General features: G+C 42.5%; 2 protein-coding genes and 1 long non-coding RNA gene across 19 annotated transcripts in view; 2 read left to right on the top strand and 1 right to left on the bottom strand.

Annotated features, from left to right (window-relative positions):
- The window catches only part of BPTF (bromodomain PHD finger transcription factor), a 137,903-nt gene extending 122,564 nt beyond the window's left edge, over positions 1–15,339 (top strand). For 11 of the 17 annotated variants that reach the window (XM_053655507.1, XM_053655505.1, XM_053655498.1 and 8 more), the window contains 2 exons: positions 4,489–4,675; positions 10,354–15,339. In XM_053655507.1, the coding sequence (XP_053511482.1) occupies positions 4,489–4,675; positions 10,354–10,390 (224 nt within the window). In that variant the 3' untranslated portion in view covers positions 10,391–15,339. Of the gene's footprint in view, positions 1–4,488; positions 4,676–5,055; positions 5,106–6,516; positions 9,217–9,604 lie in introns of those variants that run through there. The other 6 variants (XM_053655515.1, XM_037128021.2, XM_053655469.1 and 3 more) reach the window with 5 other exon arrangements.
- A 3-nt stretch (positions 15,340–15,342) lies between these two features.
- CUNH17orf58 (chromosome unknown C17orf58 homolog) lies at positions 15,343–19,880 on the bottom strand. Its single transcript, XM_037128019.2, has 4 exons — positions 19,797–19,880; positions 17,229–17,735; positions 16,863–17,054; positions 15,343–16,305 (listed from the first exon to the last, which is right to left on the bottom strand). Exons 1-4 carry the CDS (start codon positions 19,870–19,872, stop codon positions 16,115–16,117), a joined length of 966 nt encoding a protein of 321 aa, XP_036983914.2. The 5' UTR covers positions 19,873–19,880; the 3' UTR covers positions 15,343–16,114.
- On the top strand, positions 17,320–25,683 carry LOC119036300 (uncharacterized). Its single transcript, XR_005079967.2, has 3 exons — positions 17,320–17,388; positions 21,666–21,748; positions 25,434–25,683. It is a non-coding gene; the product is annotated as an uncharacterized LOC119036300 (long non-coding RNA).
- The last annotated feature ends 17 nt before the right edge of the window (positions 25,684–25,700 follow it).

Genomic DNA, 25,700 nt, shown 5'->3' with positions numbered 1-25,700 from the left:
TTTTCCCGAAGGGGAAAGCAGTCTGATGGACCCACAATAGAAATCTGAGAGAAAAATAGCTTCCTTTCCTGGAATGGGGCTGGTAGTAAGTTACACCTACAAGGCATTGCATTAAGGTGGAAAGCTCCAGGGGTGGGAGCGGCAGGGGATGGGGGGGGATGGAAAGCTCCAGTGATTATTGTATTTTGCTGTGTGTAATGCACACTTTTTTGCCTAAAGTTTTAAGGGAAAAAGATGCGCGTTATACAGGGGTAGTACCAATTCCATATCCATATAAATGTTTCGAATTATTTTATTTATGCTTCTTTGTTAAAAGCGTAACTGTAGAAAGCAATAACGATATCTGTATGCAAAACAATACCCTGGAATACGATAATTGGTTTTGTTTCTAAATGTAAATAAAAATTGAGTTAAGAAATTAAAACAAAAGATTTTTTTTCTGAAAGTTTGGGCCCAAGACGTGGGTGTGCATTATACATAGGAGTGCATTATACACCGCAAAATATGCTATATTAAAAATAGTTTACCCTGGCCTATATGGCTCAGTTGGTTGACATGTTGTCTCATGGACCTACAGGGTCACAAGTTCAGTTCCCAGTCAGGGTACACGTGCCTGGGTTGCTGGTTTGGTCCCCATTCGGGGCATGTACAGGAGGCACCTGGTTGATACTTCTCTCGCATCATGTCTGTCTCTCTGTCTCTCTCTCCACCTCTCTCACCCCCTTCTTTTCTCTCTGGAATCAGTGAATCATCTCTGGAGACGATTAAAAAAATAATTTATCTGCAAAAAAATTATAAAAATTAAAACATACATCAAAACTCCCAAAACTGTCATCAGTTCTCGCTGATGACAAAAGCTTTCCAGAACCAGCTCGGTATTTTATAAACGGGAAGGATTTTATTGTATTGAAAGTGCTAAGAAAGTAGACCTTAAAAGTTTCATCACAAGAGGAAAAAAAGTGTAACTGTGATAATGGCTGTTAACTGATTTTTGTGATCTTTTTGCAGTATGCACACATATCATTATGTTGTACACCTAAAACTAATACAGTGTTATATGTCAACTCGGTCTCAGTTTAGAAAACATTTTTTCATAGGAAGGATTTGTGTTCACAACTTTTTAAGAAGAGGGATATATGAAGAAAATAAATGAGGGCTAGTTAAAAGTGTCTTTGAAAAAAACCAACATAAATATTTTGCTTGTTTATTGTGTTCATTAGATTCTACATATAAGTGAGATCATGTGGTATTTGTCTTTTACTGACTGGCTTATTTCAATTTACATAGTATCTCCAGGTCCATCGAGTCATTTCTTTTTCACAACTGCATAGAATTCCCTTGTGTAAATGTACCACAGCTTTTTTATCCACTCATCTACTGATGGACACTTAGGCAGCTTCCAAATCTTGGCTGTTGTAAATAGCACTGCTATGAGCATAGGGGTGTATGTATTTTTTTATATTGATGTTTCAGTATTCTTAGGATATATTCCCAGAAGTGGAATCGCTGGATCAAAAGGGAGTTCCGTGTTTAATTTTTTTAACTATTTTATTTTTAGAGGGGAAGGGAGGGAGGGAGGGAGGGAGGAAAAGAGGGAGAGAAACATCAGTGTGTGGTTGCCTCTCGCATACCCCCAACTGGGGACCTGGCCAACAACCCAGGCATGTGCCTGGACTGGGAATCGAACTGGCGACCCTTTGCTTTTCAGGCCTCCGCTCAACCCACTGAGCTGTACCAGCCAGAGCTCCATTTTAATTTTTTAAGGATACTCCATACTGTTTTCCATGGTGGCTGCACCAGTCTGCATTCCCACCAACAGTATATGTGGAATCTAACAAACAATAAACTGAAGAACAAAACAGAAACAAAAGCATAGATACACGGAACAGACTGACAGCTGCTGGAGGGAAATGGCAGGGGACTGAATGAAAGACAGTGAAGGGATTAACCAAAGAACAGTTGTGTATGGCCCAAAGACTGGGACAATGATACAGGAGAGGGCGGGGCTGGGTGCAAGTGGGCAAAGGGAGGGAAAAATACTGAGACAACTGTAATAGCGTGATCAGTCAGTCAGAAAATTAAAAAAACAACTTTCATGTTTAAAAAAGGTAAATAAGTAGTTCCCTCTCTTTGGAAGTTGAAAAGACAAGTTAACCCTTATATGCATTTCCGATTTGTATAATCTGCTTTAGATAGGTAGGTAATTCTACTTCTAAAAATAACACAGATTTATTATAGGAAATTAAAAGAATAAAAGATAACATGCATCTTCCATCTTTTGCTCACTGAATTCCATTACATTTTGAGGTGTGTGTGTGTGAAAATTGAAATTATGTAATATGTCTGACAGACATCTTCCTGTGTCATTAATCTTGAACAGCATGATTTTAATGGCTTTATATAGTCTATAAATTTAATATACCTTAGTATATTTGACCAAAAGTATTTTCTTGAAGAGCTATACTATTTTTTTATCTTTTCAAGATTTGTTTAAAATTAATTTTTTGAGAAAGGGGAAGGGAGGGAGAAAGGACAAGAAACAGCATTGATATGTGAGAGATAAATCTATCTGTTGCCTGTTTAACACCCCCTACTGGGGACCTGGTCTGCAACCCAGGCATGTGCCCAGACTGGGAATTGAATCGACAACCTTTTGCTTTGTGGGACAGCGCCCAACCCATGGCACCACACCAGCCAGGGCTGTTTTCTTATCTTTTTTTTTTGCATTTTTTAAATTGTTCAAGTATGTTTTACTGTCTTTTCTTTGTACCACCCAGATAAACATCATCTTATGTAAGTGTGTGTATGAAGATAATAAAATTCTCCAAGACATAAGTTGAAAGAAAAATTAGTTACAGAACAATAGCTAGGTTTTATGCAGTAAACAATGATATATTTTCTAAAACTATATCAAGGTTTTCAGAAATACCTTTTAAAAAACAACTTGGGTATGAAAATGGTAATATCCTGGAAGGATGTGTTAAGTACTTACTTTTTCATAGCCCACACAGAATAGGTAGATGTAGTCAGATTGTGTTTGGAATTCTATCAGGGTATCAGGTGTAGTTTTGCAGTTATCCTTGTTTGCACATTTTCCCTGCCGATACAAATGGAAACTCAAAGACAGTGTGTGTGTCCATGTGCACATGTGTTTGTGTGCATGTTTGCATGTGTGCCTGTGTTAAACCATGTAACAAAATTGGCCATTTATGTCTGATAGATTAAATTTTCTCTCATTGCTGTTATTTTTCAGATGTTTCTTAGTCTTGAACTTATTTTTTATTCAGCTTTAAAATAATTTTCTGCCCTAGCTGGTGTGGCTCAGTGGATTGAGCATGGACTGTGAACCAGAGAGTCACCAGTTTGAGTCCCATCAGGGCACATGCCTGGGTTGCAGGCCAGGTCCCCAGTGGGGGCCACATGAGAGGCAACCACACATTGATATTTCTTTCCCTCTCTCCCTCCCTTCTCCCCTGTCTAAAAATAAATAAATAAATTCTAAAAAACAAAAATGTTTAAAAAATCATTTTCTCAAATTTGAAAATAATCATTGAAATTTAGTTTAGAATTTTTTTCTTTTATTCGGTCAAAGATTGATTTAAATTCACTGGCCTTTTACTCTCAAATTTTTATGTATTGTAAATTGTATATGAAATTTCCCTTCAAACACAACTTTCTTCTAGGACCTAATGGTATTTTAGGGATATTCCAAAAGAGTTACCTCTGTACCACCCTGATGATTTTTGTCATTTCCATATGCTTGTACTATTATATACTGATATTTTTCTGTATATGAGCTGATATTTTTCTCTTAAATTGATTTAAGTAGACACCACCATAAGTGGTGAGTTCACCACAGTAACAGTGAAAATAAATAAGGAAAACAAAATGATGTTATTAAAGTCTCAGAAAGATCACAAAACTACGGAGATTTGATCTTAATTCTGGATTTTCCCCTTCTCTTTGTACATATGATATATTTGTTTGTGAAAATGGGTGTTATATTTAAATATGTATTAATCATGTTGGTATAGTTTCCTTTGTTTAAAACCCAAGAACCTCCTTAACAGTAGCCAAAAGTTATACATTAGGCCCTGGATCAAAAATATAATTGGAGCCCTAGCTGGTGTAGCTCAGTGGATTGAGCGTGGGCCTGCAAACCAAAGGATCATGGTTCAATTCCCAGTCAGGGCACATGCCTGGGTTGCGGGCCAGATCCCAGCAGGGGACGGATGAACAAGAGTCAACCATACATTGATGTTTCTCTCCCTCTCTCCTTCCCTTCTCCTCTAAAGATAAATAAATAAAATCTTTAAAAATATATATAATTGGAAGAGTACTCCTTAATTGCTAAATAGCCTTCAGTGGTGAGGCAGCTTGGTTTCAGGACTGCTTGGGCAGGAAATACATGTTCTTGTCAGGACTGTGGGCAGTTTTCGCACTGGAACAACATTAAAGCTTTGAAAATGTACATTTTGTGTTTTTAAGATCTTGCCACCATGGAAGAAAGAATACAAAGAAGATATTATGAAAAGCTGACAGAATTTGTGGCAGATATGACCAAAATTTTTGATAACTGTCGTTACTACAATCCAAGTGACTCCCCTTTCTACCAGTGCGCAGAAGTTCTGGAATCGTTCTTTGTGCAGAAATTGAAAGGATTCAAGGCCAGCAGGTGAGCGGGTGTGTTCAGGGTTCTGAATCAGTTCGGCTCCTCCAACTCTTTTAGGTCTACAGAGTCAGCCAGTGCAGTTTATGGTGAATTTGAACCTTGAAATCAAGAATCCTTAAAAAGAAAAACAAAACCAGACACTAGCATTATGACATACTGCCAAGGACAAGGGGACAGGCTCAACAGTGAGACATTGCTGAGTTTGTGATCTGCTTAGAATTATAAAGGGTGTTTTTTTCATTTTGTTTTGTTTGTTTGCTTTTTTTTTTTTTTTTGGTTTTAAATTACAAAAGCATTTAGCTTACAGAATACCAGTTGCTCTCTTAAATGTATATACAAAGATAGTAGGGAGACAGAGCTCACTCTCATTTTCTGGTGTAAAGGTGGCAGTTCTGTAGGGGAAAGGAGGGAAGACCATGAAACGGGACTGTACGTAAGTATTTTCTCGTGAATTTATGTTTGCTACATCTTTGAAATCATCAAATGTTTTCTTTCAATGGGCAAAACTAAATTTTATTCTTAAGTCCATAGACCTTTTCTTTGAATCTGTAGTAATACGACTTTCATTACTTCTGTTTCTGAACCTCAGCCCCCCTTCTCCAGCCCATGACTGACTGACTGACTGACTGACTGACTGGCTTCCTTCCCTCCCTCCCTCCCAACAGAAGCCCGGTTTCCATTCCTGTGGCAACTGTCACCACCTTGTGGCCCCTGAGATTTATTTTTCACTCTCTCCCATCCACCATTCCACTGTCTTGATTGTCCCAAAATATTAAATTGGGTAGAATTTGGCTGGGTTGGGGCCTGAGCATCTGTATTATCTGACAGACTCCCAAGGGACTCTGCGTATTACCAGAGTATAAGAACCAGTGCTCTATTGAGGGGTTTTTCTTGAAGGAAAATTGTAGGGTGTTTTTTGTTTTTCTCTCTCCTTTTCCTGTAGCAAATTACATCAGGAACTGCACTTTTAGAGTAAGTTTACATAAAATAAATGTGAAGGACAGCCCAGCTCAAGTATCCAATTACCTTCTCAGCAAAAGAGGAAAGAAAGTGGGTGTGTGGGCAGTCAGGCTATAGACCCAGAACCAAGAAACTTGAGAAAATCTCTAAACCTCTTCCTTTCATCATCCCCTGTGAACCCCTTAGCTGGAAAACTAAAAATGAAAGAGGACTTACTCAGTATGACAGTCCCTAAGAAAATAATAACAAAGTAATAAAAGGGATAAACTCAGAATAGTGAAGAGTATAGTAGAAGTTAATTAGCTAAACAGATTTCAATAGATTCTGGAAGACAAAGCAGATGGAAGATCAGTGGATGAAGCCAGAGAAGCCCCAGGCAACTTGTCTCAGAGGCTCTGCAGCAGAACCCCAGAGAGCCTCCAGCACAGAGTTTCGGAAACGAGTTGAATGCCAGAGAGAAGAGACGGGGGTATTAACTGAGGATCCGTACAGATAAGCTTATGACAGGGTTTTGTCCTGATAAACCCATTGTAAATCTAAAATATCACAAGTCATAATGCATTTAACACATCTAATGTACTGAACTTCATAATTTAGCCTCACCTATTTCTACTGAATGCACAGCCCTTTCACACTGTTGTGAAGTTGAGAAATCCTAAGTCGAATCCCCATAAGTCAAGGACCATGTGTATTTGAGCTTGTCACCTTCCCCTGTCTGCAGGCCTGTGTAGGAAGCCTGAGGAGCACAGAATTCTTCTTTAAAGAAATAGAATAAACTGCAGAAAACCAGAGTAGACACAAGAAAGTTAGACTGAGAGTAAAGTCCTCTGCCCTCTGTAGGGTTGGTCTGCAGCCTCTCATTCTAAAACTGTGGCTCTTAACAGGGATAATTTGTCTACTGCCAACTTCCAAGAGACACTGAGCAATGCCTGGAGACATTTTGTTGTTACACTGAGAGATTGAAAGTAACACTGACATTTGTAGGTAGAGGACAGAGGTGCTGCTAAATATCCCACAACAGAGAATCATCCAGTCCCAAGAGGTCAATAGTGGGATTGAGAAATCATAATCTGAAGAAAAACCTGCCAGCCAGTCACCCTACACACATCCCCAGTGCTCTCCAGACAGCTGTCCAGTCTGGTGACTTCTGCCGTGTGAACAGCCCCCCGGCCTATGAGGAGAGCCTGCAGTGTGGAAGAGAGAGGCTGAGGTCTAGCAGAAAAATAGATCCCAGAAGAATAAGAGAGAACTTAAAAAAGTTCAAACAAAGCCCTCTAAATTATGGCCTGAGAGAAATTTTACAGAATGGTGAACAGGATATTAGGAATGAAGAACAATCTGAGAAAAAGAAGTGATTGGAAAATTTAAAGTTACTGCAAGCAGTGAAAGTTAAAATGAAGCAACTGTCTCAGTGTAAAGAACAGAAATACAGGGAATTGAAAATGTAAAAGAAAAAATGTTCTAAAGTATCTAATATTCACTTAATGGAAATTCCAGAAAGAAAAAACAGAGAAGACAAAGCAGAAGAAAGTATCAAAACACTAATAATACAAGAAAAATTTTCTGAGCCAATGAGAGGTACAAGACTTCAAATCCAAGCAAAATAAATGTGTTCATTCAGCAAACGGTTCCGAGTGTCTTTGTCAGACTAAAGATAGCAGGGCAAAGAGTAAAGCTCCTGCGCCTGGTCGAGGCTGCTTTTTTGTGGGGCAGGGAAACAGGGCGGAGGGGCGGGGTAGATCTCTTCCTTCTGCTTTGTCTTCCAGAATCTGTGTGGAACGATGAGGACAATTGATAAACTTAATAAGCCAGCTGAACAAATGGGAAAAGCTCTACCACATACTCATCACTAACATTTCCAGATGTCCAGGATTTTAAAAAAGCTCTCCTAAGAGCTTCTAAAGGGTAAAACAGACAACCTACTAAGCAACAAGAATTAGACTCATAACCGACTAGCAATAGTCTGATCCTCCAGAGATTTATGGAGAAATAACTCCAGAAGTTTGAGGGGAAAATGATTTGCTGCCTAGAAGTCTTTGTCTAGCCAAACAATCCACTTTAGAAGTAGAATATATTAGTCATGTAAAAATGCAGAAAGGGTGTCCTTCCCAGGCATCCTTTCAGGCAGGTTGTTTTAAGATGTTCAGTAGCAAGACTAGCAAATCAAGGCCTGGCTGGTGTGGCTTAGTGCACTGAGTGCCAGTCGGTGAACTTAAAGGTTACCATTTCAGTTCCTGGTCAGGGCACATGCCTGAGTTGTGGGCCAGGTCCCCTGTCAGGGGCGTGTCAGAGGCAACCACCCATTGATATTTCTCTCCCTCCCTTTCTCCCTTACTTCCCCTCTTCTAAAAATAAATAAATAAAATCTTTTAAAAAATAAGCAAATCAAGAAAACAAGACCTTGGATCCAGGGAACAAGAGGTTCAAGAAAACAATGGTAATTACTGTGATCCAGGAGGAGAAAGAGTACTCCTAAGAGGGAGGTGTCTGGGGGAAGAAAAGGGGAAAAAAGATAATTTGTTTAAGAATGTAAGTGGAGGCCCTGGCTGGTGTAGCTCAGTGGATTGAGTGCGGGCCTGCGAACCATACAATCGCGGTTCGATTCCCAGTCAGGGCACATGCCTGGGTTGCAGGCCGGTTCCCTGCAGGCCAGTTCCCAGCAGGGGATGCACAAAGGCAACCACACATTGATGCTTCTCTCCCTCTCTCCTTCCCCCTTCCCCTCTAAAGATAAATAAATAAATAAAGTCTTTAAAAAAAAAAAAAGAATGTAAGTGGAGAGCCCTGGCTGGTACGGCTCAGTGGTTGAGTGTTGGCCCGTGAATCAAAGGGTTGCCGGTTTGATTCCCAGTCAGGGCATATGCCAGGGTTGTGGGCCAGGTCCCCAGTAGGGGGACTGTGAGAGGCAACCACACATTGATATTTCTCTCCCTCCCTTCCCCTCTCTAAAAAATAAATAAGTAACATCTTTTAAAAAAAGAATGTAAGTAGAGAAAATGAAAGGCAGAAGCTACGTGAAAAACAAAAAGTTGTATAGGAATACTGAGAATGCACTTTTAACAACGGAGTAGATGCTAGAGAGAAATGTTTATATAGTCATAATAATGTAAATACTCCATTGATTTTCAGCTTTTAGAATTGGTCTCTAGACAAAGCATGGAAGGATTAAATTTAAAGGGAAATAAAACTTGGACTCAAGAAGGAAGAGGGAGAATGGTTGCATGAGCTCGGTTCTATTTGCCTAAGAGGATTTTGAACAATATAAAGTAGACAAAGCAGGAAATAGCAGCATCACAAATGTAACTACCTAAGAAGTGGAAGTTCAAAGTGCTTGACCCTAGGGAGCCTGGATTCAGGTTAAGATAGGACAGAGCACTACAGCGTATTCACAGGCCTCGCCATCTTTTTTATTTATATCTCTAACCGTTATTCCTCTAAATATATTTCTAAAATTGCTTTTTAAAAACAATTGATGAAGCTGTATAGCCTTTGGTGGTAACTGTGAGGTAGAAGCTTTAGCCCCTGCAGCTGAGGAGAGGAACACCCTGTGGGGCTGGTGCATGACCGCAGAGTTGGGGGGAAGGGAGGGGCCTGGGGGTTGGGTCTGCACAGTAGAGGGGCCACTTACTGGAGCTTGCCACCAGGCTACCTCATGTAGCTCTTTGTTAGGTTCGAGTTTCTGTAATTCTAATAAGAACATGGGAGCCAATTGAGGAGTTTGCTCAATTCTGCTTAAATAAAATATAATTGAAGAGATATTAGGGAGTTTTTTGCTGATCTGATTTAAGGCAGAATGAAGAACATACATAGCCAATCATTGAAATTTGATTTATTTATGATTTCTAGTATTTCTTTCACCATATTCCCCTCATTTTAATTGTTTGCCAAATTATTTTCATTGTTTGCAAATTATTTTCATTACTTTGTTATAATTCATCATTTATACCATCCATGTTCTTTCTTTTCTTACAGATTGTGATATCTTTAGTCTGAATTTTTAACTGGAATCAGAACTGGATGTTGGGGTCACTTTTATTATACCACGTGATTACCTAATTCAAAATTGTTCCCCAAGTTCAGATTAGTTAATATAATTTTTTAATGTTAAAAAAGATGTAACAAACAATTTATTCTAGCAGCCATGTTGAACAATGTATTTAAGATTGTAAACTCCTGAGATGCTGTATTTATATACACTATTGCAGTAGAACGTACTTTGACTTAGTCCGGTAACTGTACAGTAATTTGATTTACTAACAAAAGTTGTGAATAAAACTGTGAAACTAGAAAGGAGACTTTCTGGAATTTAATAGAAAAATGTGATTTTAATATTGTTATTTCTCTCTTAACATTTTTCCTTCACATTCCCTAAATCAGTGTAAATCAGCACATGCGTGCACACACACACCAACACCTTTTACCACAATGGTGATGCTTTGGTAAATGTCTCTATTTGTCCCTTGGGCTAAAAATGTAATCTTTATTTTACATATATATTTTTTAATACTGGCTTTTTTTCGGTGAATTTTTATGTTTAATGTACAGTGAACATTTTTAATATTAGGTTAAAAATTTCTTACTTGTTCTCATACATTTGCTCACCAAGGATAAGTGAAAGAACATGGCTGCTTCCCCCAGATTGACCTTGGCGTCCACATAAAGCATCATTGTTTTCAAAAATGAAGGGTGCTTAATTGTTCCCTGTTTTCTATATTCTGTAGGTCTCATAACAACAAACTGCAGTCTACAGCTTCTTAAAGTTCAGCGTGTTAACCTAAGCGTAAAACACAGCAAGAATCTGGTTGTCTGAACTATTTTAAATTAAGGAGCCAGATGTTTTTAGTCAGGTTATCCTGACAAGACTTGACCTAAACTTCGTTTTTATTGGTCATAGCAGTCCAATTTTATTCTTGACCAATTTTGTCCAACGGACAAGGGAAAAGTGAAGTCAACGACACCATTATCTTGTCAAGATCAAATGGTTTTTACTATTGTGGCAGAAGCGGGAAAATTTTATTGAAAAAAAAGAAAAAAGAAAGCAAGAAAAAAAGATTAATATGGGGTCAAGTATAACTCCATGGAAATGCCACGTCTGCTCTTCAGTGAAGAAGCTGGTTTAGAGTCTCACAGAAAACTTTTGACTGTATTTATTTATTGTTGCAAAAAAGACGCTTTTTTATTGCTGCCCTCATTTGTCAGCTAATTATTTTTTCTTATAAAATCCAGCCCCAGTTACATGTAATCCATTCTGTATCTTATCATGATTCCTATAGATAAAAGTACACAACGACCTCTAGATGTCTTTTCTTTCTATGAAAGGAGCTGCTATGTACACATGTGCACACACATACCTGGGAATCAACAATGAGTTTCTCGTTCATGGTAGATAAAAATGAAGCTTGCAGAAAGGTTGGGCTAGGCGGTCCTGGACTACAGACTCTGTTGCCTTGAATATAACAGTATAATTTGTCATTTACTCTGCACCAGGCTAAAAATGAGTAAAATCTATTTGAAGGTATCTTGTTTGTAAACATTTGTCAGATTCTAATTTTTTTCTTTTTGTATTAAAATTCAACTATGGATGTATATGAAACAAAATAAATGGAGATCACTTTTCTCCCACAGATGGTGTCTTTGAATGTGCGCTAATGATTACCTGTAAGCCTTTGTGGGGAAAGGGAGGGCTGCAAGGTCAGTGAAAGGCAGACACGTCTACCAGCCCCTGGGTCTGTCGGCCCCAGGGTCGCAGTGGCCCTTCATTTGGTCATTCCCAGCCCCCTGTTGTCAACTCAGAGAAAAAGCTTCAGGGGTGCTAGTCCGGCTGTGCCTCATCACCGCGCACCGATGGGAACGGTGGTGTGACGGAGCACAGGGTGCCTTCTTCAGTGCGCTGCGTGGTGCCGGGCAGCCTCAGACAGCTGCTTGTATTCTAGGGGGAGCGTTTTTTAAGTGACATCATCTTTTTGTGTTTTTTGCTGGTTAAGTTTTGTTGTTTGGTTCTGTCCCGTCCGTGCCCCCCCCCCCCCAAGCAGTAGGGGGAGAAACAGAAACAACACAGGAAGGGTTATTGCATGTTTTTCCTTTCAGTGTTCTGACATTACACTTGTATTACGGCATTGTAATAGCAGCTTCTAGAAGATCTGCCATGGTTGGTTTATGCAGCTTTGCAAAAATTTTGCACTAATTCATGTTAGCTTTGTCCCAGCAAATTCTGAAATTAATGTTTTTAAAAAGTTCCTTCTGTTTAATATCATCCTGCTATGCAGAACCTTCCCCAGATCATAGTTTCTTAAAAGAAAGATGTTGCTACAGTTCCCAGTTCTTTCTTATTACAGGCTCAGGTGTACAGGTTATTCTGGGTTAATTTTATCTGATGAAGCCCATTCCTTTTTGTACATAAAAATGACATTTAAACCTTTGCTTACAAGCTTAAAAACACTAAATGCTCAGTGTGGAAACCGTTTTTGCTTAAAATATTAACATGAAAGTAATCAAAATATAGGTTATTTTGTCCTTTTACTTTTGAAAAATGTTTCATATTGTATGCACTGTGCCGATGCCAGAACCCTACATTTTAACGAATTATAAAGAAAGTTATTCTGCATCTCATCTCATCACATCACAATATTTCTGTACTATTTATTCATAGATACAGATATATATGGACTTAATCATTTAAAACTTGTTGCGGCAAGAACTTTCCTACCTGTAGGCAATAGATTGCTATGTTTTTAACAGATTGTGGCAAATTCTAAACAGCAATTCTTTTTGTACGTAAAAGGACATTTCATCCTAGAAAAATAAAGTAATGTTTTTGACATTGGATTTGGTGCAGTTTCTAATGAAACAGTGGTTGGTTGATTGATATATTTTCTGTAGCTGTTGGCATTGCCAAATTGTACAAAGAAGGTAGATTTTATGGGACTCCTCTGACCAGGAAGATGTTAATTTCGTATGCATATTTAATATTATAAAGCCTTTTGCAATTTCTACCACCATATAAATACATAAACATTTTATAGTTTTATCAACTATAGAGCTTTAGTCTTCCAAAGGAAATTTTTGAAAAACATTTCTTATAATCCATATGGAGTTTCAAAAGCAGCTTTCTTATGAGTATTCCTTGACAAGCTTCTGCTATTCAGTGAGATACACATATGACAGCTCTTTGGCTTCAATAATCCAAGTAGCAGAGTGCACATTCGTGATACTGTTAGGGTTTTTCTACCCAGTCATTGGGCTTGAAAATGTATTTAAATTTACATCAATAGATTTCCTTGTCTGAGGGTATTTTCAATCCTTGTGATGTTTCATCTGCCAAATTCACAATTAAAGCTATTTCATGAAAAGTATTTTCATAATATTGATAAGGCTTTTTTTCTCCTATCCCAATTCTGCGGGATTTGATTTTAGTTAATGTCCTGCAGTAAGTAGATTTTTAAAAGTTGTGAGCTTTCAGAGATATTTTTTAAAGTAAAACAACTACCTTTTTATATTTTAAGTAGCCTGGAGTGTTTTTTAAGAGACACAGACATTTGTTGCTGTTTGTAATCTACCTTCCCGGAATCTGCAAGTAAAAGTTCTTTCCCTGTTCCTGTTCATTTCTGTTAGGCAGGTTCCCTGCATCTCTGTGTGTTTCTGATTGTAACTAGTCAGCCAGGCCTTGTCCATCTGCACACTTGCAGACTGAGCTAGACAGAGCTCCATGACCATGGCAGAACTCTCCCTTTGGTGATTGAGGATGTTACCTCTAAGTCTCAGATTTGTAGTTTTTCAAATGAAACTGGGGGTATATCAGAGGCAAAGTGATGTCTTACAAGTGCTTGGACCGCCCTGTGAGGAGTACTTTTAATAATTTGAAATATTCTGAGATCCTTCTAGATACTTAGAGTCAGATACCAAAAAAGACAGATCATACCCAATGTGATGCAGCTAGGACCAAATGCAACGGAAAAAATAGGCTATATTTTTTAAAATGATAACGTCCTGTTCCTGAAGTTCAAGTTGTGCGTTATAAGTGTCAGATCTGTTGCATATACATGTTCGATAAACCTTAACAATGATTTTAAGAGAAATATAAAGTGCTGAGTGACGTTAAGACAGTAAAAATCTAGTACTCCCTAAAAAATGTGTATATAAATATGAAAGATACTGCCAAAATAAAAAGTACTTTCTGTCCTTGAATTCTAGCAGCTTAATTCAGAGGGATGCTAATGAGTTACTCTTAAAGGCACTGGACTATTTCGTTGATGAGGAACCATTACATGTGCACGCAGTCCTTTCGTCCTGGGAGCACAAATCCACATGCTAATATCTTACTGATTTCGGTAATTTTTTATTGAAAACTTATCAATAGGGTAAAAGGGTTAGGAACTTGCTAATTGAATCTGCTAATTGAGGTTTTTCATAAAACTAAAGATTCATCCAAAGCACTGACTGAATACTGAAAAGGAGATTTTTTTTTTTTTTCACCTTGACTGCTAAGGAGAATCCCAGTCCCCTGGGCCCATCCTCAAGCCCGCCGTTGCTCTAACCCATTTGAGCCTCTCATGACTCTCATTGCAAACCTGGTCTTCAATGATGGCCTTAATCTTGAGAGGAAGTTTCTAAAAAGCTGGTCTATGTGTGTTGGTCTGGTTGTACATGCTAACTGGCCTTCCAGCATCACAGAGACCACACAATTCCAGCACATTCTGTGTTTCCCAGACTACTCAGGCACCAGTAGTACCAGGTCAGTCTAATCAAACCCGGACTTGCTGGCTAGGTACAAGTGATGTTTTCTCCTCTTCTCAACCAGACCTGTTTGTAACCCTGTTCTAACACCTGACCATCCAACCAGTGATTGATCTATTTGGCCATTCTGTCCTTTTCCCCACCGTGTTACTCAAGATCACCATGTGGCCTGGTGACATTTAAAAATTGGGCTTTGATTTTTGTGATTGCTACTACTTATGTCTGAGTTTACCTTTATCCTAAAACAATCCGGAAGCTCTTCCTTTGCTGCATACACTACTGCCAGTAGCTGACATCATCATGTAGTTGATTCCCAAGAAACAATTGTAGTGTGATTTTTAACAAGTTTGGGCAACACTCATTTTTGGGAAATTCTCTTCAAGTTTCTTTAGTAGTGCTTTAACCGCAAAATAATAGGACCTCTCAACTCCTGGTTTACCTCTTTGCTCCATGCTTGGGACAAAAAAGGTAACTGTATCTCCCATTACACGCAGATGTTCTGTCTTAGGCTGTTTCCTCAAGAAGTGTCTCTAGCATCCCGTCCTGGCGCCCTACAGTGCTGCGTACCCAGTAAAGACTGTATGCTACTAGACTAAAGATATTTCTTGAGTTTACTGAGTCCATTTACTTTAAGACCAAATAGGCTGTTTTCTCTAGTGCAGTTCCCTTTTATCTTTAGGCCGTCATCTTCAATCATGGGTTATTGATGTCTATTCAGTGTTTCAAATGAACTACAGTACAGCTTGGTCTTCTGTAAAAAAAGAGTGTTAATATCTTTGTGAACTCAAGTACAAAATCAGTCCCAAGTTCAGCGAGTGACTAAACCTTTTTTAATCTAGCTGGAGAGTTTACAGTTCCCATGCTTGCAAGCTGTCATTGAGTATTGGTTCCAGGGTTTGTGGAATAGGTTTGAGAGAAGCTTTCTCCCAAACCTATGGGGCTCAGTGAGGCTAAAAAAAAAAAAAAAAAAAAACCCAGGTGCATCCAAGATCTGATTTCAGAGCAAGATTTACTGCTTTACAAACACTAATGTGATACTTGGTCTTAATAAAAAAAAAAAAATGACATCAGATACACCCAGAATCTGTGTAGCATTGGGATAGCTGCCAGTTCACACAAACCATGTTTTTAGGAGCAGGGAGGCATGATAATAAACTCTCTTACACTTTGGTACATCAGAAACACTTGTTTGAATAATATTTTGCTTGAATTAAGCCTGTTAGTATTCTTTAAGTGTAAAACTTTATAATTGTGTTCGGCTCCGACCCATCTGTTTGGTCTGACATCATAACATGTCTTTGCTGCACTTACTGTTACATACAGACCTTGAAATGTGATGGTTTAGGTGTAGATTTGGTTTGATACATGATACAAACTATTCAAAGTTGTATATAAAATCAAGGAAATGTTTTTTTGTGAACTCTTTCTACTGAGAATGTATTTAAATTAAAATAATTAAAAATAACCAGCATGAAGCAGTGATCTGTTAATGGGACAGGTCAGTAGCTGTGTACGCATAACTGGTACTAGTTGAATAGCTTTGCCACCAAACTCTAAAGCATTTCATTTAAGAAGCATTTTTGTAAATGAGGTGACAGCTTCACTGTTGAAGTTGGAACTACGCAACTAGTTCATATAAGGAGCAGTGTGCCCTAAAGGAAGATCCCATTACATGAAGCTAGACCTTTCCTTTCCTGACTTGTTCATCAATTCCAAGTCTCATGATCCAGAAATGCCAAGCTGGTAAATTCAGATGCATTGGGTGTGAACTGCACCTTGAACTTGCACATCCCTTTTTCGGTTAAACCTTTTCACATAGCTGCTGCTGCTTAGGAGCAGTCCATCTCCTGGCCGGAGGCGCCCTCTTAGGATCTGGAGCAGAGCTGAAGGAAGCTGCCGTCTCTTATGGTAGATGTGGCCCATCACAATATACCTGCTGCCTGGGAAAAAAAAGTATAAATTCATAGTATCTTAAATGTCATGAAACAATAAGAAAATATAAGATCTTTAAGAAATGCCTAAGCTTTAATCTATTATTTTGAATCTCATATTTAACTGTCAGACAACACGTGGAAACTGCCTAGTAGTGAGTGACCTTTCAGGGAATCAGCCTGTAAACAGCATAATGGGAGAGGGGAAGCCGTGCCCCACCACCCCAAAAAAAGAATTTTCTAAATTAAGTTTATAGAAAGCCCCTTATGCATCTCTTCTGAAAATTGAGTTCCATTAAGCACTCAATTTGTCAATGAATATTTACTGAGTGCCTGCTTCGTGCCAGTCTATGCTGTTCCCCACCTAACAGGAATCGAGGAGGGCGGGGGGACTGATGGAGCTTAAATCACAGTGGCCAAAATAATACCTGTCGTCTAAATTCTATTGCTTTTGGAATACCCCTTCCCCCTAAAGGTGCTGGGGTGTCCAGTTGGGACCGAGCTGTGGCACCCAAGTTACAAATGGTGACAATACATAAGAAAAGTGGTCAGATCATTTTCAATACCAGGTTTAAATTCTGGACATGTCTTATTGCAACTGGAGGAGTCTAGGGCTAAGATGTGGACTCGGAAGAAAAACCCGTCCGGAGTGGTGTACAGGCGGTTCATCTTGTACAACCCGTCCCGGTCCACCAGCAGAGTCACCAGCTGGATCCCTGGGCCAAGCACGTCCACATCATGCACGATTCCGTTCACTGCTGCTTTCAAAACACAAAAAGTTTGGACATATGCATAACGCTCACATCTTTTTTCCCCCAGTATGTTTCTCTAGGGTTTGGCTTAGGGTGTCCGCGCTCTGGGCTCGGAAAAGCTCGCTGGGCGGCCTGGGCTCTGCACCTTGAGCCCGGGAGGAGCTGTATGGCGGGGCTCACCGAATTCGCTCGTGCAGTAGGACTCGCGCTCGTCCAGATCCGCCCCGCAGGCGTGCACACAAGACTCGGCGTCCGGGTCCGTGTTCCGCTGCGGCGGGCTAACGCGCGAAGGCGGCGACGCCGGTTCCGAGGGCGGCGCGGCGGCGCGCGGCCGGTTGGGGTGAGCGGGGCTGGAGGGAGCGTCGGCGGCGCGCGCAGGGGGGCGCGCGGCTGGAATGCGCAGGGCCCGGGTGCGCGCGCGCCGCGGGGAGTCCTCCAGCGCGGGCACGCGGCGCGGCGACGCGCGGTTCTCGGCCTGCGGGAGGCGCGGGCTCGGCGGGCCGGCGGGGGCGCGTGGGGCCTCCCGGAAGCCAGCTCGGTTCTCGGCGGGTGGCGGAGGCTTCCGGCGCCTCGGGTGCGACCAGACGGGCTGAGCGGCCTCGGGTACCGGCTGCGGCCGTGGCTCCGGTGTCTCCTCCGCACTCGGGCCTCCGCTGGGGTCGGGGTTCCTGGCGTGGGGCGGCGAGGCTGTAGGGAAGGAAGAGGAGAGGCCGGGAGGCTGAGAGGGAGGGAGGCGGGCAGAGGAGTTGAGGCCGCGGAGGGAAGGAGAGGCTGGCGGGGAGAAAGAAGACCGGGCCCTGGGAAGGCGGGGGAGACGCGGGACAATACAAACTTAGCAGTCACCTGGGAGAGGAGATGAGGAAGCCAGGAGACCTGGAAGTGAAGGAAAGAGCGCAGGGGGGAGAGGAAGGCGCCCCTGTGCTCTGCGGAGGGAAGCTTCAGCTTCTGGTCCGTTTCTTAGGCCTCAAAGGAAGACGGAGGTGAGGGTCTTGCCCTCTAAGAATGAAGCCAACTAAGCAAAACTTTCTCCCCACGTGGGAACATTTCATTTTGTTAAGGAACCTTTCTAAATCTATAGCTTTTAAAATTACAACCCCCTGTTTGTTCTAGGACTAAACATAGCTGACTACTCTGGTTGGAGAACAAACTCCTGCCTTTATTATATATATATACATATACATACACACAAATACACACACACACACATAAACATCCGCCTTTTTGCTGTGTACAGTTTGTTGACAAAGTACCTAGAGCAAACCCCAGGGGGAGAGGTCTCATATTACATGTTCTCCTAATTGTTTAAGCGCCCCTGACAACAGAACTATTTGGTTTTCCCATCCGTGTTTACACTGTCATCTTGGTCTCTGCAGAATCGGGCATTTGTGAGTGAATTTTTATATGGCTTCTTGGACACCACTTACTGGTGAACCAGAGCTAAGAAAGATATTTAAAGCCTGGCTGGGAGGCAGAGGCCTCTGGTTAAGTATAAAACCACACATCGCTTACAATTTTCTTCCTTTTGATGATGGAGGAAAATTCCTAAATGGTATGGCATACAAACAAGTTTTTTAAATTATTAATAATTTCCCCGAGGGCCACAGACAGGTTGGTGAGCAAACTCGCCAACTCAGAAGCTGGGCACTTCCCATGACCAGTTACACAGTGTCCGCCCCCCTTTTGCCTGGGTCCCAGTGCCCTCCAAGCCGGCACAGGAACGTCTGTATTTTTCTGTTGTTTTAACGGCTGGTTTTCGGCATTTCTCTCCTCTTGCGTTGAAGAGCTTGGTCTGCCCATTTGCAGCCTTTTAAAACACTTCATTTAAAGTGATTTATCTTGCAAAATCGACAATCTCCTTTAAAATCAGCTTTCACTCAGCAATAATAGCTGGTTATAGTTCATGTTTTTGTAAAGAGGTTGATTCTGACTCATCGTGGCCAACATTGTCCCATACACAGCTGAATAAAGTGCTGGTGGACATCCAATTCCCGACAGTCAACTGTTGACCTCACCGCCGCTTCCCCATTGATATCGCCATCTGTTGTCATGGGAAAGATTGTCCGATATTTGGGTTAAATGCCACTGAAGTCATTCAATTTCCATGTGGAAAAATAACCCAAAGTAAATTGCCCTCTGAGGTGCGGAAGCTATTTTCCCAGAGATAGTGAATTGAACAAAAACATCCCCCCAAAAGCAAAACAAAAACACCTCCCCACAGAAAAACCCTTATTTCTGCATTCCCCCAGTAACTTATTTTCGTTTCGTGCATGAAAACGTGTCTTTGAAAGACTCAGGTGTCACAGAACCGTTCGCTGGGGCTTCAGGGAGAGGGGAGGGAGGAAGGTCGAAGCCCCGTGCGGGGTGGACCCCGGGCTCCTCGGGGTGCCCGCCACCGCCCCGTCCAGCCAGCCCGGCCAGCGCGGTTCCCAAAAGGCGCCCTTCTGACACTTTCCCTGCTCTGTGATGGAGCAGCTACTTAACATGCAAAGTTTTCTCCAGCCTGCCCGGCTCGCTCGAGATCATTTCAGTAGCTGAACTGGCTTCTCTCCCAAAAGGCTGCCAAGACACACAAAATCTTGGGGACACATTTTGCTCCCTGCGAACACGAACGCGGACCCAGAGTCTCCTCTCTTGCACATTCTGACCCCTTCCTCGTCCCGCCCTTCATCGCCCCCTCTCCCCAGCTCTCCACACCCCCCACCCATCCCAGCCCCTCTCCCAGGGCTCTCAGCATGTCATCGATCTTACCTTTTCTCTCTGCCACTGGGGATTCCGGAGAGGATGCAATGATCAAACAGAGGAGCCAGAAAGCTCTAGCTGTCATTTTGGTAGACAAGGTTCCCAGGCTCTAAAACTGAGCCAGGGCTTTTTGCTGTTTCTCTCCCCCCACCCCTTCTCCACACCCCCACCCCCTTCATGCTAATGAGGGGCAGCCTTTGGGGAAACGGGAATCACTCACTGGACAGGCCATTGGAACAACACGGAGCCGCACGGATTTCTCCCGCTCCCCAAGGGGGAGACAGCACATGGCCTCCCCAAGTTGTCCCTGTGAATGTGTGTCCCGCGGTTCCTGGGCAGTGATAACATTGAACACTAAACTTTAAATCCCTGTGGGTTTGCGGGCTAGGCTGGGAGGAGGAGAGGATGGGGTGTCAAGTGGAGAGAATAAGGACGTCAAGCGGCTGAGGGACACGGTGAGGAGAATGAACAGTATGAAGTTTTCCCTGGATTAAATATACAATAAATAGGTTAATTAGTGCTCCAGAAAGCTGGGGCTTGTGGCAAGGAGGGGATCTCAGATGACAGACAGTTCATCCCAGAATGTGTCGGGGCTTCCAAGAGAAACAAGTCGCCACACCCTAGGTTTAGTTGAGCAATTTTACTATATATCCAAATTTTTTATATTCTAAAACTAGAAGGGGAAAAATCATCAGCAAAATAGCTTTTCTTCTTCCTTTCCACCCCCTCCCCCTCTGCACTGAAACGGCTATCTAGGTGGTAGGATTTATCAAGCCTCTTTACCTGCCAGGTGCTAGCAGACAGAGACAAATAAAACACCTTCCCAGGTCTCTAGTGGTGGCTCATCTCCTGGAGAAAGGTGTTTTTTCTTTCTAAGAAAAAGTCATTCACCGCTTAGGTCTGAATTTTGGAAACAGCCCTGTATATTGGTCCTGAGCTAAGGACCTTCTCCCTCAGAGTAAACAGAAACAGTATTTATCAAGGGCAGAAATAAGCTCAACGTAGTAAACCCACAGCCTTCCCGATGTGCATCTTGTTTTGACAGCTTCAAGTCCGAAAGGAGGGGACTGTGCGCTGAGAGGAGATGAGGGTGTTTTACCTTGTGTTTGAGCCAACAGTGAGGTGCAGCAGCTAAATGAAATAAACTTCTGCTGTACTAATATCTTATGTCTCAAAAATAATAGTGCTCGTGGATAGACCAGATTCCGGGGGGGCATTGTGTTTCCCAGAAAGATGCTGGACAGCTAGAAGGAGAACAGTGGGGTGGTGAGGAGACTGGACTTCATCACGTTCAAGGTACTTTGAAGGAACCGAAGCTAGGCAGCCTAGACACACAGAAACATTGCTGTGCTTTTGTGAAAGAACTGGTAGGTCAAAGTTACAAATTCAAGAATGAATAGTAAAACAGCCAAGATCTCCAAGAAATCACACTGCTTTGAAGCATGGCGACAGTGAGCTCCTGGCCATCGGGAGCTTCCAAAAAGGACATCATTCAGGGACGTTGGAGAAAGATTCCTGAATTAGGTATGTGATGGTTTGAGGGAGACAGTGAGGGAACTGTGTCCCCTAGTGAGGAGCTGTTTGTCTAGTCACAAACTGACAGTACGTTGGAGGGGTCACTATATTTTGTAGTCTGGTTCTCCACTTCCCACAGCTTGAACCTCAGAGCAGAGTATGTCAATGGATCAGATTCATGGGATTGAGTCAGGTTAACCAAACTCATAAAAAACAGATGTATAAACCAGAACATTATTTATACATATGCAGTGGAGAGGCTATAAGGAAGGTGATTCGGAGGTCTAATTATTAATCAGAAGGTTGTATTTTTGATCACTAGATTAAATTACAGCTGAAGGTAAGCTAATCCTTCTTATTCAGATTTCAGAAGAGGACTAACTCTCTCCAGTCACTGAGAGGCCTGAGTATACCAGTCAGTGTCTCCAGCCTCTAGCCAGGACCAGGTAAATATTATGAAATTTGTGCTTTTGGGGTCCACTTTATCGATGTCTTCAGGTCCCTTTTTTTCCCATGCTCTTTCTTTCAGTCAAGTGGAATAAAATCAATTAAGCTTAAGCTTTCTCAGTTACAACCACATCTCAGAAATAACTGCTTGAGATGGTAGTCAAGTCACCCAGATCCAAATTGGGGTGCTGCGATTGCCCCTAAGCCCTCCCCCTGAAATACAGAGGCAGGGACCCACTGGATGGCTCCCACGGACTCCTGGAGGCTCCCTGGACGGCATCAGCGGGGCAGAACTTGCCAGGGTCCAGGGTTTGGGCAGCACCTGGCCGGCAGCTTCCAGACCTTGTGAGGCAGGAAGAGCCCCGAGACTGAGCTGTGTAAGCCAGAAAGCCACTTTATTCATTCACAACAAGAAATCACCTCGGGCGGATGTGCATGCTCGTGTTGGCCGGGCTAGCATTCTCTTCCTATAAACAAGTCACGTGGGAAGCAAAATTATCATCATGGTGCTTGGTAATATAAACCAGAGCCCAAGGAGTTTGTCATCTGATTGGAATGTTTACCAGCCTTGGCTTCTCACAGTCTAATGTGTCCGTCTCCGTAACAGGTATTTGGGTACCCATGTCAGGTGGCAGGATCCAAAAGCCTGATTGCCTTCCTCTTTCCTGACAATGTCTGGTGTTTTGAATGTATCTTTTTGCTTAGCAAATACTTGTTGAGAACCTACTATGTGTTGTACGAGGAAAAATTTATGCCAGGTTTCTGGACGTGTAGCTCCTAAAACCCTTGGAATTTCCCGGCTGATAGAAAAATCTTTATTATTCCTGAGCTTTGCAGATCACACCTGAGTTTTATGCTAACGAGGTGACTGGGGAGCCCCCTTTGATAGTTTCAGGAGGGAAGCTGGGACCAGAAAGACCAACCATGCAATTAGATGGTCAAGACTTTGAGCCAACTGGACCTTCTCCGGGAAGGGAAAGAGGCCGAACATTGGGTTTGCTCCGATGGCCAATGAATGCTTGAACCCATCGTGCTACTCACTGAAATCCCAGTGAGGACTCGGGCTCCAGATTGGTGAACATATTGACGTGTTGGGTGGGGAATGAGCCCCAACCCATGGAGGGAAAACAAGGAAGCTGTGCCACTGGGCCCTCCCACATCCACCCTATGCGTCTCTTCACCCAGCTGATCCTGAGCTGTATGCTTCATCCTAAAGCTGGGACCTTAAGGATAGCACCTTCCTGAGTTCTGAGAGTCGTTGTGGAGAACCATCATGCCTGAGGCGGATTGTGAGAACCCCCAGATTTGCAGCCAGTTGGTCTGAAATGAGGGCAGGCTTGTGTGGATCAGCCCTTTAACTAGAAGGGTCTGCACTAACTCCAGGGGTGTTCAGCCAGAGTTGAATTGCAGGCCACCAGCTGGTATCAGAACATTCAATACTGTGTGCCCGGCACTGTTTTAGAAGCCTGAGATACTAGTCGTCATTCATTCTTCAAAAGGAGTACTCAATACAAGTGCTTTGGTTCCCAAGAGGTAAACTAGCGTCATGTTCTAGTTTCTTTCAGAAGCCTCTTGATTGAGGCCAGGGTCTCCCCAAGTTCTTCAGACTTTCGCAGGCAGCCCCTACGTTTATTCCCACTGACACTGGGCCAGGTCCCGGGATATTTGGACCTAAATCCTCCTTTCAGGTGGCTCGCAGACCGCTGAGGGAAGTGACATTCAAGAATAGCACTAAGTACAACTTGAAAAAGCTGTGATTGTTAGAGAAAAAAGGAGGGTGCTCAGCGAGAGGTGAAAGCCAAGTCACGTTTGCTGGTCATCACACAAGGAGGGCAGCCGCTGCAGGCTGAGACGCGGCTCGCACAGAAGCACCGACCTATGTGGACCTACGAGAGCGCGGGGCCACCCAGGCCCCGGAAGGCACGGTGGCCCCAAGGGCACAAGTGTTGGGCCCGCCCCCCCCCATGCCCTGAGGACTGACTCACCCACAGACAACAGTGAGCACCTGGGTGGTTATGAGGAGTTTTAATTCTTTATTTTCTTTTCCTGTCACTCAACATGCTTCTAATGGGAAACTTGAAAAATTAGAAAAGTGTAGACACAGAATTATAAAATATAGACTTTGTCTCCCTACCCCCCAAGCTCTGCAACATGCACCCCCACTGTGTTCCTTCCAGGCCCTTTCTCGGGCGACACTTCTGCGCAGGCGCTGTCCGAGTGTTCTTGGGTCCTGTGCTGTTCACAGGGCACCGGGACAGAAGCGCGTCCCCATTTGATGTTTTGTGTATGCAACTTTGTATCCGGCTTTTATTGAATTAAAATGGTTAAAGTATATTTTCACAAACTCTTTGCATAGGTCAAACTCTCATAACAGTCTAATGTGCTCTCATTTAGCTGAGGCATAATTTGGGAACGTTTTAGGCTGTCCTCAGTTCTTGCCATTGTAAAACTTTGTGTTCCCCTCAGCAGCGGACTGGCTGATCGTCGTGTGACCGGGTGGAATGCAGCAGAGCAGGCACCGTGGGTATTTGGGGCGGACAATTCTTTGTTGCGCCCTGTGAGATGCTGACCGGTCCCCCTGGCCTTGTCCGCTGGATGCCAACGACACCCTGCCTCTGGTTGTGACAACCTGTCCCCAGATATTACCAAATGTCTCCCGGGGGCAAAAGCATGAATCGCATTCATTGCTAGCACAGCAGTGAAAATAAATGAGCTACAACTACAATTACAATTACAAAAGCAAAATGTAGATGAATCTTCTAAAGATGATATCAAGTAAAAGAAGTCCCACACAAAAATGATCATAGAAGTTCACAAATAGGCAAAAGTAATCTCCGGCGTTAAGACAGAGTGGCCGCCCTGGCTGGGTTGCCCCGCTGGCTGGAGCCTAGTCCCGAACACCAAGGGTTTCCGGTTCTGCTGCCGGTCTGCCCGTTTGGTCTTTGTCTCTGTCTCTCTCCTCTAGAATCAATACATATATTATTGGGCGAGGATTTTTCTTTAAAGTCAGGATAATGGTTATTCTTGGGAGGAGGTAGTGACTAGAAAGAGTACTGGAGGAGGGGAGGCCGTGGTGCCGCCGTTTTCTAGGATTTGACCTATTAATTTTTGATAACTTAAATACAAAATGTTATCAGTTGATATGGTCAGATCTGTTGGTATTTTTATGACATCTTTTATCCCTCTATAAATGTATACACATAACACATTTATTCCAGACTTAGACATTACAGATAAGAAAAATTAAAAAATAAATATAATTCTACTGTCTAGAAACAACGGCTATAAATATGGTGTAACGATTTTCAGACTTTTTCCTACACATAGGTGTACAGGTAAACATGTTACATAATTACTTTATGTGAAAGTGGGACCATGGTGTCAAATGTTAAAGATTTGTCAATCTCTTTCCATTTCAATAAATATAGGGTTCCACGATCATCTTTATTGACTGCATTCCTAAACACTGAATTACTGAGTCAAAGGATGTGGAAATCTCCGTATTTTCGCTGCTTGGAGCCGCAAGGCCCCAGATGTGCTTCCTCGGTTCACACCGACCTGCAGCCGGTGCAGGCGGCGCTCGTGCCCACTTATCCACATCGAGGTTTAAACTTTCCGCGTAAAATTCTTAAAAATTTTTTTCTATTACAGTTGACATTTAATATGATGTTATATTGGTTTCAGGTGTACGGCACAGCGGTCAGACGTTTATATCCTTTACGAGGTGGCCCCGGACAGGCCAGGTGCCCGCCTGGCACCACACGCAGCTGCTGGGGCGTCGCAGGCTGTGTCCCTGGGACGTGCTGCCTTCCCATCCGGGGGCCTGACTGGTACCTGCCACCCTGCGCTTCTCGCCCCCTTCGCCTTTTTTACCCTACAGAGTTTTTTAAAAAGGTTTCTCTTTAATTCCCTTTTTTTAAAAATTGCTGGTGATATTGTACACTTTTTAAT

This window comes from Artibeus jamaicensis, unplaced genomic scaffold (genome assembly GCF_021234435.1).
Source record: "Artibeus jamaicensis isolate MK-2021 breed Jamaican fruit bat unplaced genomic scaffold, CSHL_Jam_final contig_1998, whole genome shotgun sequence".
Classification (NCBI taxonomy): Eukaryota; Metazoa; Chordata; class Mammalia; order Chiroptera; family Phyllostomidae; genus Artibeus; species Artibeus jamaicensis.
The sequence above is the reverse complement of the archived record's forward strand: the minus strand, read 5'-3'. Positions and strand labels throughout refer to the sequence as shown.